The sequence below is a fragment of the Haliotis cracherodii genome, unplaced genomic scaffold, assembly GCF_022045235.1.
Source record: "Haliotis cracherodii isolate W230 unplaced genomic scaffold, xgHalCrac1.p SCAF_10, whole genome shotgun sequence".
NCBI lineage: Eukaryota > Metazoa > Mollusca > Gastropoda > Lepetellida > Haliotidae > Haliotis > Haliotis cracherodii.
The window spans coordinates 25,657,429-25,670,516 of NW_027266265.1; the positions used below are offsets into that span (position 1 = coordinate 25,657,429).

The 13,088-nt window shown below is 38.7% G+C and overlaps 1 protein-coding gene across 1 annotated transcript in view; it reads left to right on the forward strand.

The window, feature by feature from the left end:
* LOC139454212 (ATP-dependent RNA helicase DDX1-like) overlaps positions 1–13,088 on the forward strand; it is a 417,258-nt gene that overhangs the window by 3,280 nt on the left and 400,890 nt on the right. Inside the window, exons 2-9 of the mRNA XM_071235786.1 lie at positions 686–737; positions 1,766–1,829; positions 2,493–2,522; positions 3,597–3,687; positions 4,949–5,002; positions 5,721–5,807; positions 6,427–6,587; positions 12,782–12,854. Coding sequence (XP_071091887.1) covers positions 686–737; positions 1,766–1,829; positions 2,493–2,522; positions 3,597–3,687; positions 4,949–5,002; positions 5,721–5,807; positions 6,427–6,587; positions 12,782–12,854 — 612 coding nt within the window. The remainder of the gene's footprint in view (positions 1–685; positions 738–1,765; positions 1,830–2,492; positions 2,523–3,596; positions 3,688–4,948; positions 5,003–5,720; positions 5,808–6,426; positions 6,588–12,781; positions 12,855–13,088) is intronic.

Below are 13,088 nucleotides of genomic sequence, written 5' to 3' on the forward strand. Positions count from 1 at the left end.
AGAGCTGGATACGCAATATGGTTCCCTTGACACACAAATAATAAACTCTTCCTACGCACAGCCAGTCTTTCCCACCTTGTGCATTGTTTATTTGACACACCAGTTCAGGGGATTTTCAAGCGTTTCAGCTTTGGCTTGGTAACACAGTTTGTAAAGATTTTAGCTTACTCTAATATTCTTTTTTACTGTTTGTTTACATGGACTTTCTGTAAATAAGATTGAACTGGCCCAACCATCTAGCTCTTCGTTTTTGAAATACTGTTTCCTTGACAACATATCATTTGAAGGAATTTAATATATTGAACTTTAACATCAAAAGGTAAACCCACAGCCAAACAGTCTGATACAGATGCATTCCGGAGTAATGCAGGATAAGTAAAACATTTTGTAAAATCTAAATATTTTTTACATTTGTATACTAGATCCTGCATTACCATGTCTAAGGGCCCACCCGTCTCAAACTTGCCTCCCCACTATAGCTTTAGAAAAGTTTGTTAGTTTGGGTGATGAACAGATTTTACTAACTTCTTACGGTTACATGTTATGAAACTACTGTATATATTATTTTTATTGATGTTTATATTTTTTCACAGTTCAGTTGTTGATTCACAATCGTTCAAAATTGTTTTGCCTTTAAATACAATAAAGAAATTCACTGCTGAATGTTTAAAAATGTCTTTTTCAGAGATGGGAGTGATGCCGGAAATCGGCAAGGCTGTTGAAGAGATGGATTGGAGGTGATCTTTTCATTGTTATAACAGTGAAATGCCAGTCCAATTAAAATCAGATCTTAGTTCTCACGACTGCTAAACAAAGATCTGAGGACACCCCATTACGGGGTCACGTCAGACAGCCTTTGCGCGAACTTTGCCTGACCAATGGAATTACTGACAAGATTTCGACATTAGCCAATCAGAAGGCAGCTTTCTCGTGCTTTACGGCACTCATTTTAAATTGGTGACTACACTTCGAAACATATTTTGACGAATATTGATTAAAAATTTTAAACCTGAACAAAAGAACATTCTTAAATGGCTAATAGATGGTCTAGATTGTATTGATTCAGTCGTTTAGACCGTAACTATCTTTCGGAATACCTCGAGTTAAAGTTTTCGAGGTTGCATCATTAGAAATCACATTCCGACTGTCACTTTCATGATCTTGTTAGCGATGCTGTGATTGGTCGGATGAAAGGTCGTTCTGATGTCCCTAATGGGATCTTTGTTTAGCAGTAGCGAGAACTAATGCTGACAAAGTATGATTCCCAGTGATATCGTTTGGACAAATATTTATGTCCCTTTGACAGTTTACTAATGGAACACCAAAACCATTAAATATTTCTTGTTGAAACTTGCTTCATATAGATCAGTCTATTGGGGACCTGGTGCCTTTTGATGATTTGGGATTTTTGTTTTTTTTATTTTGTTTTTTTTCCATGATGACAAGTTGGACTTTTACTGAACATGAGGGTGATGCTCATTTCCGGAGCAAAACTCCAAAACCGTTGAATATTTCTGGATGAAAGTTGTTATACAGATCAGTCTAGTGGTAAACTGGTGCCTTTTGATGATTTGGGATTTTGAAAAATAATTTTTGTCTTCACTGAACTGAAGGTATCCAATGGCAATGAACCACAAGTGGGGTCTAAGTAGCAAAACTCCATTTCCGATTTGCACTAGACTGGGGGAATATGTCATCTCCTGATGGCTCTTGTTTACATGGTTTTAGAGATCAATGGAAATGTTTTCTTTGATTCTTTGTACAGCCTTCCAACAGATGTTCAGTCAGAAGCTATTCCCATGATCTTGGGAGGAGGAGATGTGTTGATGGTACGTACACCCATTCTACAAATTTAGATGTATTCAACTTGGGTTGTTTATATAACCTCTGTGTTTGACTTTTGTACTCCGTATTCATCATCAGTATGATCACACCACTTGAAATTTATGAAACTGATTACCAACGTTCTCATTTTTTCTGTGGATGTTTTACAAACATTAATTTTGTCTCATTACAGATTTAGATGTATTCAACTTGGGTTACTTTATGTAACCGCTTGTCTGAAACTGAAGGGTGACATGTGAGCACTTGGTTTAATGCAGTCTTGTTGACTGGTGGGGTTTGCTTACCAGTCTTATGTCAAACATTTATTAGTGTTTCACTTAGCAGTTGGAGTCAAACAATAAAGTTTAGTGAAGTTAGGTTAAATGTCACGTTCAAGATTATTGCACTTATATAGCAAGGTGCATGCATGTGTGTGTGGCTGCTTTTACTTGTCCGAATGGTTTTATAGTTCCTCCCCACTGAGATACCATTCCACCAAACTACCACACACTGATCAGACACTCTGTACACAAGATCACGATGGAATGATTGGAATTGTATACAGTTTCCAAGTAGTACATTGCCAGTAGACAAATATGTTATGATCTGACATTTTGTCTTCAGTTGCTAAATGTCCTGTGCTTATCTCTTTTTGCTGGGATTTGTAGGCTGCAGAGACTGGCAGTGGTAAAACTGGGGTAAGTGTATCACAACATGCAGCACTTGGCATATACATACTGGTGTCCTCCTTATCTTGATTTAGTCATCTTCCCGAGGCAAGGGAGTTAACTAACTTTAAAAGTCCAGTTTCCACCCTTGCCGAACTAGGCTGGAATTCCTGGGCTCGATCGTAGCGCCACCAGTGGCTATTACGAGCTATGTCCTTTCTATGCCTCTCCTGTGGACCAATCAGATTCCACCTCTCGCATCACTTGCATTTGTTTCAAACAAAACGGTGGCGCCCTGCCAGGGCGCTCGGGTCGATGATCAAGATCTATATTTTGATAAAACGAGTCTTACATCGTGAAGTGCATCAAATCACGTTAGCACCTTGATTAAAAACATGAAAAGATTTTGAAAATAACTGTTGACAACAAGCTAGCGGTGCACATGCTTTGCAAATCCTGCAGTCGACTGAAATCTACATGACACTTGACGACATGACGAACCGGATTTCGATTTTGGTGCGCGATTTTGATTGGACCTTTGCCCAGCCAAAATCTAACTCCATAATACCAGCCTAGTTCGGCAAGGGTGGAAACTGGACTTAAAAATTATAGTCAGTTAACTCACTTGCCTCGGGAAGATGGAACTTGTTGAATCTTCTGGTAATTTTAATATTAAGAATATAATGCTAGACAACACATGGGATTCTGGTTGGTTCCCTGTCAGTATTTAAACTACCGGAGTATGCTATGGGAAGACTGCAGAAAAGAAATGTGTTTGTCTTTTGTACTCCGTATTCATCATCAGTATGATCACACCACTTGAAAATTATGAAACTGATTACCAACGTTCTCATTGTTTCTGTGGATGTTTTACAAACATTAATTTTGTCTCATTAAATCAACTGTAAAGAGATTAGCTTTGGTACTTCATTACTACTTGTTACTGATAATAGTATTATCCTACTGAAGTGGTAGGGGTGACGTTCGTCAGCTTGTTACACATACCAGTATCTCTTCCACTGCATGGCAGTCACCGGGTTGCCTCGTGGCCGTTGTGCTGGTAGTTCATGACGATGTTATTACCCCGTTCCCATCTGTGTCCAGGCGTTCTGCATCCCCATCCTACAGATTGTGCACGAGACACTGGTCACCCAGAGGGAGGGCAAGGCGACCAAGGCCCCCAAGGGCAAGTCAGGTACACAGTTGTGGTATAACTATAGTGTTTACTCTATCCTCATATACAGGACTCTGACCTGACCCAGGGGGTTGTGACTTCCTTCAGTATACATTATTTCTGTTAGCCTTTGAGTCACTTACACTGAAGAAATGACACAGGGATTTCCATTCTAACTGTATACATTAGTCAGAATATTTGTTGAGTGTGTTTCCATATTGTTATAGCCAGAACTATGTGCATATGTAGCAAAACAATGACACAGGCTAGGGTGTGAGTTCTGTTTATTTATGTTCCTGTTGATGATAAAATGACACCCTGGAACCAAGAAGTTGACTGACCCACGAAGTAAAACATGACTAAAGAGTAGGGCTTTAATGCTGATTCTTGACTTACAACTACCTATATATGCAGCCTGAAATTAGAAATACAATAAATAATTGTTAATTACTGCAATATCAAAATATACAAAATAACGTTATTGACAACATACTAAAGTAAATTAAAAGTTAAATATAAAACATGATCAATGTATACAGAACTACTGTCTACTTCAACATCATAATGTAACCCGGGTACAGGGTGAGAACGTGTATTTTGTCACAGTGGTTTACACAACCTGCAACATGCATCTCAACATAACCGGAACATTAGTCAATAGTTTATTGACCAGGCCAGTTGGTTTAATGCATTGATAACCCAAACCTTATGGTAGAGATGAAGTATTGTCATTGATCGCTGTACTTACATTGGTGTAGTTGTACCTTGGCACTTGTCCTTGGCTTGACACCATGTGAACGTACTATGCATACATTGTCTGACTTCAGGGTGTCCCACTTTGGGATGTTCCAAGAGTATGATGACTGTCGAAAAGCAGACAAGGCTGTACAATTATTTTTAGGACAAAGAGTACTCTGTTTGATAAGTAAGCCAAATGTTGAAACAGAGCCGACTGGCTGGGTATTTCCTTTGCTAGAAACAGTATAAGCATAGATACTGTTCAACTGTTGACTGTATCGTATCGGCACATGCTAACCTGCCCTTCTGATGTGTAGCTTGGTCTGGCAGGACATTATCGCACTGACCATGGTGACACTCAGAAAACTGATGGTGTCTATTTTGTTGGTGGGGAAATCTAGGCGGGAACAGCACTAAAGAGTTCTAAGGCTAAAACTTGTTTGAAAATTGATAGGTGACTTTTTCGTTTTCCTCCTCGGACTAAGAAATGTAATGAATTATGAGGTAGTGTTGTACAGGCTGTGAAGGTGTGTCTCTCCTGCAGGTGGTGGCAGCTCGAAATGGAAGATGAACATGTTTGATCGAGGAGACGCTATGGGTAGGTCCCTGCTCATCTTGCACAACACCTATTCTGATTGTAAGCTTGTCTGCACTAACATACAAATGGAGGAAGAACTAGAGTTATGGAGCTTGTTACTGTGTCTCTCTTTTGTCATCTTGCCTCAACAAAAGGCCACCAGTCCATGCTGCTTGTAAACACCCGCTCTCACATGCACCAGTGAAAAAAGTCCAATTTCCGGTCACCTTATTTGCTTTGATAATGTTTCAAGAGGGCTACTGCTTTAGTTATATCGCAATATTTTGTCTTTACTCAACTGTAGCCAGCGCCCAAACTGTAGACACAACACATCAATACCGTTTTTCTGTATGACCAGTATCAGGTCTGTAGTATCAAGTCAACAATGACAAGCATTTTAAATGAGAAACAGATCATTTATTTTGTGTGACCTTACAATCACAATGCAGTCTATACTTCAAACTTTCTGCCTAAAATATACAATTAATTCCACTGTAAATGGATGAGGGAGTCTGATATCTCGGAGTGGCATTTAGATGTTGTAATGTCAGTGAATATTACTAGGAATTACCACTTTGTTTATTCTTGAATGCACCAATTGTGTTCAGATACCAGTATATTCAAAGGTTCAAGTTTCAGTAATTCAGTGGCATTCAAAGAATAAAACAAAAGTTGTTAGTCCATCCTGTCTTCATAGAGTCTTCTATGTACATGAACCATGCACTGTTTGCTTCCACAGCCATTGACCCTGACGGGGTGCTGTGCCAGGCCAGAGACCCCCAGGGCTGGCATGGGACACGTTCAAACAAGTCCGTTGTGGGGCAAGGTCAGAGTATGATGTCTTTAAAATGTCTTTGAGATTACAGGGATTTATCTAAGATTCCAAACTAAGTGCCATGGGCAGACAAATTTGGAAACATTATTTTGTTCAAAATTGGGATTTTGTCAAAGTTCTTATCTTTCTAAATAAGGTATTTTGACATTCACTGCAGTCATGTTAAACTAAGCATGAAAGCCTCTTTTTCTATACTGGTCATGTTATCAGTGCAATATCAGTCACTTTAAAGAGCCATATCATTAGTTATAACTCTAACAGCATGAATTGGGAAATGCGGGAATTTTTACTGAGATTTGCTGCAGATTTGGGACTGAATATTGGTGTCCAAGCAGGTGTAGATAAATCCCTGGATTACAATGATAAGAATGTTTAAACATTTCTTATGTTTTTGTGCAAAAGAGAGTATATATAATTATTAGATCTGTTTTATTTCTGGCAAAAATAGCTCTTGATATAGGGAAAGTGTGTTCTTGGAAATTGTTTTAATCAACATCATCAGGAAAGACTTGGGAGGGAGAATCAGTTGTTAAAACGTGTATGTTGATGACCAGTGTCTTTCATTAAGCCATGGGCCTTTGTCACCTTCCCTCTTTGTGTGTGTCTTCAGGTCAGTACTACTACGAGGCATCTGTGACTGACGAGGGGCTGTGCAGAGTAGGCTGGGCCACAGACCGGGCAACACTCGATCTAGGAACCTGTAAATTTGGCTATGGCTTTGGAGGAACTGGAAAGAAGTCCAATGGAAGGCAGTTTGATAGTTATGGAGAGGTTTGTTAGTCTTCTGTAATAACTGTAGGAAGATAACATAGATGCAAGACCTTTGAATTAATGCTCGACTGTTAGGCTGGGCCCTTTCATATTATGTCAAGGCATTATTCCCGGGAAATTGTTGGTTCCAGGAAGGATATCCAGTGAATAGTTTGTTCCAGGTATAAGATCCAGGGAATTGTTGGTTCCAGGCATTATATCCAAGGAATTGTTGGTTCCAGACATAATATCCTGGGAATTGTTGGTTCCAGACATAATATCAAGAGAAGAGTTGGTTCCTGACATTATATCTAGGGAATAGTTGGTTCCAGGTATTACATCCAGGGAATTGTTGGTTCCAGACATTATATATCCAGGGAATTGTTGGTTCCTGACATTATATCTAGGGAATTGTTAGTTCCAGGTATAAATCCAGAGAAGAGTTGTTTCCAAGTATTACATCCTGGGAATTGTTGGTTCCTCACATTATATCCAGGGAATTGTTGGTTCCTGAAATTATCTAGGGAATTGTTGGTTCCTGACATTATATCTAGGGAATTGTTGGTTCCAGACATAATATCCTGGGAATTGTTGGTTTCAGGTATTAGATCCAGAGAATAGTTGGTCCCAGAAATTATCTAGGGAATTGTTGGTTTCAGGTATTAGATCCAGAGAATTGTTGGTTCCTGAAATTATCTAGGGAATTGTTGGTTCCTGAAATTATCTAGGGAATTGTTGGTTCCTGAAATTATCTAGGGAATTGTTGGTTCCTGAAATTATCTAGGGAATTGTTGGTTCCTGACATTATATCTAGGGAATTGTTGGTTCCAGACATAATATCCTGGGAATTGTTGGTTTCAGGTATTAGATCCAGAGAATAGTTGGTTCCAGACATTATGTCCAGAGAATAGTTGGTTCCAGACATTATATCTAGGGAATTGTTGGTTCCTTACATTATATCTAGGGAATTGTTGGTTCCAGGTATCGTATCAAGGGAATTGTTGGTTCCAGACATTATATATCCAGGGAATTGTTGGTTCCTGACATTATATCTAGGGAATTGTTGGTTCAAGGTATAAATCCAGAGAAGAGTTGGTTCCAGGTATTACATCCAGGGAATTGTTGTTTCCAGACATTATATATCCAGGGAATATATATCCTGGGAATTGTTGGTTTCAGGTATTAGATCCAGAGAATTGTTGGTTCCTGAAATTATCTAGGGAAGTGTTGGTTCCTGAAATTATCCAGGGAATTGTTGGTTCCTGACATTATATCTAGGGAATTGTTGGTTCCAGACATAATATCCTGGGAATTGTTGGTTTCAGGTATTAGATCCAGAGAATAGTTGGTTCCAGACATTATCTAGGGAATTGTTGGTTTCAGGTATTAGATCCAGAGAATTGTTGTTTCCTGAAATTATCTAGGGAATTGTTGGTTCCTGAAATTATCTAGGGAATTGTTGGTTCCTGAAATTATCTAGGGAATTGTTGGTTCCTGACATTATATCTAGGGAATTGTTGGTTCCAGACATAATATCCTGGGAATTGTTGGTTTCAGGTATTAGATCCAGAGAATAGTTGGTCCCAGAAATTATCTAGGGAATTGTTGGTTTCAGGTATTAGATCCAGAGAATTGTTGGTTCCTGAAATTATCTAGGGAATTGTTGGTTCCTGAAATTATCTAGGGAATTGTTGTTTCCTGAAATTATCTAGGGAATTGTTGGTTCCTGACATTATATCTAGGGAATTGTTGGTTCCAGACATAATATCCTGGGAATTGTTGGTTTCAGGTATTAGATCCAGAGAATAGTTGGTTCCAGACATTATGTCCAGAGAATAGTTGGTTCCAGACATTATATCTAGAGAATAGTTGGTTCCAGACATTATATCCAGAGAATTGTTGGTTCCAGACATTATATCCAGAGAATTGTTGGTTCCTGACATTATATCCAGGGAATTGTTGGTTGCTGAAATTATCCAGGGAATTGTTGGTTCCTGACATTATATCTAGGGAATTGTTGGTTCCTTACATTATATCTAGGGAATTGTTGGTTCCAGGTATCGTATCAAGGGAATTGTTGGTTCCAGACATTATATATCCAGGGAATTGTTGGTTCCCGATATTATATCTAGGGAATTGTTGGTTCAAGGTATAAATCCAGAGAAGAGTTGGTTCCAGGTATTACATCCAGGGAATTGTTGTTTCCAGACATTATATATCCAGGGAATATATATCCAGGGAATTGTTGGTTCCAGACATTATATCTAGGGAATTGTTGGTTCCAGATATAATATCCAGGAATTGTTGGTTCCAGACATTATATATCCATTGAATTGTTGGTTCCAGGCATTATATCCAGGGAATTGTTGGTTCCAGACATAATATCCAGAGAATTTTTGGTTCAAGATATAATATCCAGGGAAATGTTGGTTCCAGACAGTATATCCAGAGAATAGTTGGTTCCAGACATTATATCCAGAGAATAGTTGTTCCAGACACTAGAGCCAAGTTTGTTCCAGACATTATATCCAGAGAATTGTTGGTTCCAGACATAATATCCAGGGAATTGTTGGTTCCAGACATTATATCCAGAGAATAGTTGGTTCTAGGCATTATATCCAGGGAATTGTTGGTTCCATACATTATATAAAGGAAATTGTTGGTTCCAGACACTAGAGCCACTAAACTAGAACCTAGTTTGTTCCAGACATTATATCCAGAGAATAGATGGTTCCAGGCATTATATCCAGGGAATTGTTGGTTCCAGGCATTATATCAAGGGAATTGTTGGTTCCAGACACTAGAGCCAGTGAACTAGAGCCTAGTTTGTTCCAGGTATTAGATCCAGGGAATTGTTCGTTCCAGACATTATATCCAGGGTATTGTTGGTCGGAGACATTATATCCAGGGAATTGTTGGTCGGAGACAGTATATCCAGGGAATTGTTGGTCGGAGACAGTATATCCAGGGAATTGTTGGTCGGAGACAGTATATCCAGGGAATTGTTGGTTCTAGATATAAGATCCAGAGAAGAGTTGGTTCCAGGTATTACATCCATGGAATTGTTGGTTCCAGGCATTATATTCAGGTAATTGTTGGTCCCAGACATTATATCCAATTCTTGTGAATACCCTACCTCTATTACATCATAGCCATAAATTCCTGTTTATGCTGAGAACCACACTACAAATTTAAATACATTATCAACAAACGTCCACTTCACTGCCAACATATCTAATAGTTGTGAGGGAAACCCTGTCCCTCGTTAGAGATGCCATTGCGCATGCGCAAGGCGGGAATCACCTCACTTCTTTCCTGTGTGTTCAGATGACAACAAGGAAAATTTTGTTGTTGCATACATCTGTACACATGATTGCTGTTCCACACTTACAAGCCACACTAGATCATCTCAAGCTTCACTGAAGCAGTGAGCGGTTCTTCAAGCAGTGAACAGGGGTATATGAAAGCAGAAGGCTCTCGTAAGTAACTAGTTACAGAACGTGTTGTACTACATGAGTACTACATCCCGAGACGCACATCTGTTCAGGTTGTGGGCAACATCAAATCTCTGGTGACCCTCACCCTAGGTAACTATCTTGCAAGAAAAGTAATTGCACGCAAAAATCAAGGTGCAGTTATTGTGAACCTTTGTCCAAGGCTAACTCGTCAGAATATCATGCCCGGAAGTGACATCATAATATGTCTAAGTATGACATTTGTGGCTAAATATATGTATATTATGCATATCATATTCATAATATGACATTTTCTCTGTCTAGCCTTGAAGTTAGGTCACTAGACATATCCCATTTTGTCCCTTTTGTATACAATCCTTGTATTCCCACTTCACAAAAGCCAAAAATCTAGAACTCAGATCCCACCGGTCCCTCTGGTGTATACTGGCTATGATGTAATAGAGGTAGGGTATTCACAAGAATTATCTGGCAATAGTTATCATTGTGTATAATTCTAAGAATACTACCTCTATTACATCAGGAAATAATCCCTCCCACCTGCCAAAATATCTGCATCTAGTTGATGAGGGTCATAAATTGAAAGAAGTGAGGTGATTCCCGCCTTGCGCATGTGCAGTGGCATCTCTGATGAGGAATAGGGTTTCCCTCACAACTATTAGATATGTTGTCAGTGAAGAGGACGTCTGTTGAAAATTTATTCAAATTTGTAGTATGGTTCTCAGCAGATACAGGAATTTATGGCTATGGTGTAATAGAGGTAGTATTCTTAGAATTATACACAATGATAACTATTGTTAGTTATCCAGGGAATTGTTGTTTCCAGGTTTTATATCCAGGGAATTATTTGGAAACATTCCAGATACAAGATTGAGGGAATAGGTTGTTCCAGGTTTTATATCCAGGGAACAGGTTGTTCTGGGTATTATATCCAGGGAACTGTTGGTTCCAGGTATTGAATTCAGGGAATTGTTGGTTCCAGGTATTATACCCAGTAAATAGTTTGTTCAGGATATAAGATCGAGGAAATAGTTTGTCCCAGGTATTATATCCAGGGAATTGTTTTTTTCAAACACTAGATCCAGGGAATAGTTTGTTCTGGGCACTAGAGACAGGGAATAGTTTGTTCCAGGTATTAGAACCAGGGTATAGTTGGTTCCAGACATTATATCCAGGCAATAATTTGTTCCAGATGTAAGATCAAGGGAATAGTTTGTTCCAAGGTATTAGATTCAGGGAATTGTTGGTTCCAGGCATTAGATCCAGGGAATTGTTTGTTCAAGGGACTAGGTCCAAGGAATAGTTTCTTCCAAAGTACAAGACCCAGGGAATTGTTGGTTCCAGACATTAAATCCAGGAATGTGTTGGTTCTAGGAATTACATCCAGGGAATTGTTGGTTCCAGACATTATATCCAGGAATGTGTTGGTTCTAGGAATCATATCCAGGGAATTGTTGGTTCCAGACATTATATCCAGGGAATTGTTGGTTCCAGACATTATATCCAGGAATGTGTTGGTTCTAGGAATTATATCCAAGGAATTGTTGGTTCCAGACATTATATCCAGGAATGTGTTGGTTCTAGGAATTATATCCAAGGAATTGTTGGTTCCAGACATTATATCCATGAATGTGTTGGTTCTAGGAATTATATCCAGGGAATTGTTGGTTCCAGACATTAAATCCATGAATGTGTTGATTCTAGGAATTATATCCAGGGAATTGTTGGTTCCAGACATTATATCCAGGAATATGTTGGTTCTAGGAATTATATCCAGGGAATTGTTGGTTCCAGACATTATATCCAGGAATGTGTTGGTTCTAGGAATTATATCCAGGGAATTGTTGGTTCCAGACATTATATCCAGGAATGTGTTGGTTCTAGGAATTATATTCAGGGAATTGTTGATTCAAGGTATTACATCCAGGGAATTGTTGGAGCGAGGATTATGATCAATGGTATTTGTTCCAAAGATTATATCCATTAAGTTTTTGTTTCCAGGTGTTAGATCCAGGTTGGTTCCAGGAGTTACATCCAGAGATCTGTTGGTTCCATACCTTGGATCCAGGGAATTAGTAGTTATAGGCATTACATCGACAAAGTTATTTTTTAAAGACATTAGAAGTATATTGCAAGTGATTCTGTGGCAGTCGTTTGGCTAAATATGTATGTGAAATTATTTTTATTAGGTTACAACCACTACTTTGTGTTTCCTGATTGGCTGATAATAGAATGAGTGTTGCTGGTGTTCATGGTTTGTGCACACTGGTTTGTTTGTTAATATCTCCGTTAAGTAAAACATTCAATGCCCAGGGAATTGTTGATTCCATGAACATGTATTATATCCAGTGACTTATTAGTTGAAGACATAACATCCACAATTATTAATTCAAGGCTTTATGATGAGGGAGTCATTAGTGGAAGACATAACACCCACAATTATTAATTCAAGGCTTTATGACGAGGGAATCATTAGTGGAAGACATAACACCCACAATTATTAATTCAAGGCTTTATGATGAGGGAGTCATTAGTGGAAGACATAACATCCACAATTATTAATTCAAGGCTTTATGATGAGGGAGTCATTAGTGGAAGACACTATGACCATGTAGCTGTTTGTGGAAGGCATTATGTCATTGTTGATTAGGAAATTATGACTTATGTGAAAAGTAGCCTACAGTTGTGTTTGTTATGCTTGCAAATATGTTATGTATATCAGAAGTACATTTCTTCTTGTAGCCCTTTGGAATGAATGACACCATCGGATGCTTTCTGGATTTGGACAGAGGCGAGATAAGGTGGTCCAAGAATGGTAGGAATTGTTACCCTGATACTCATAGCTGTTTAGCACCACAATGGTAGTCATTCTTTCCAAAGCTTTAAGTGTTTGATTTTAGGTCACCTGACTGAAAGTGATATTAACTTATACCATGGCCTGTTTGACCGTCATCTTGTGCATTGTGCATGTTCCTACCCATGCATTCTTGACTGAGTTGCACATCATATCACCATTACATTATGATATACACCCTCAACCCATTGGCCC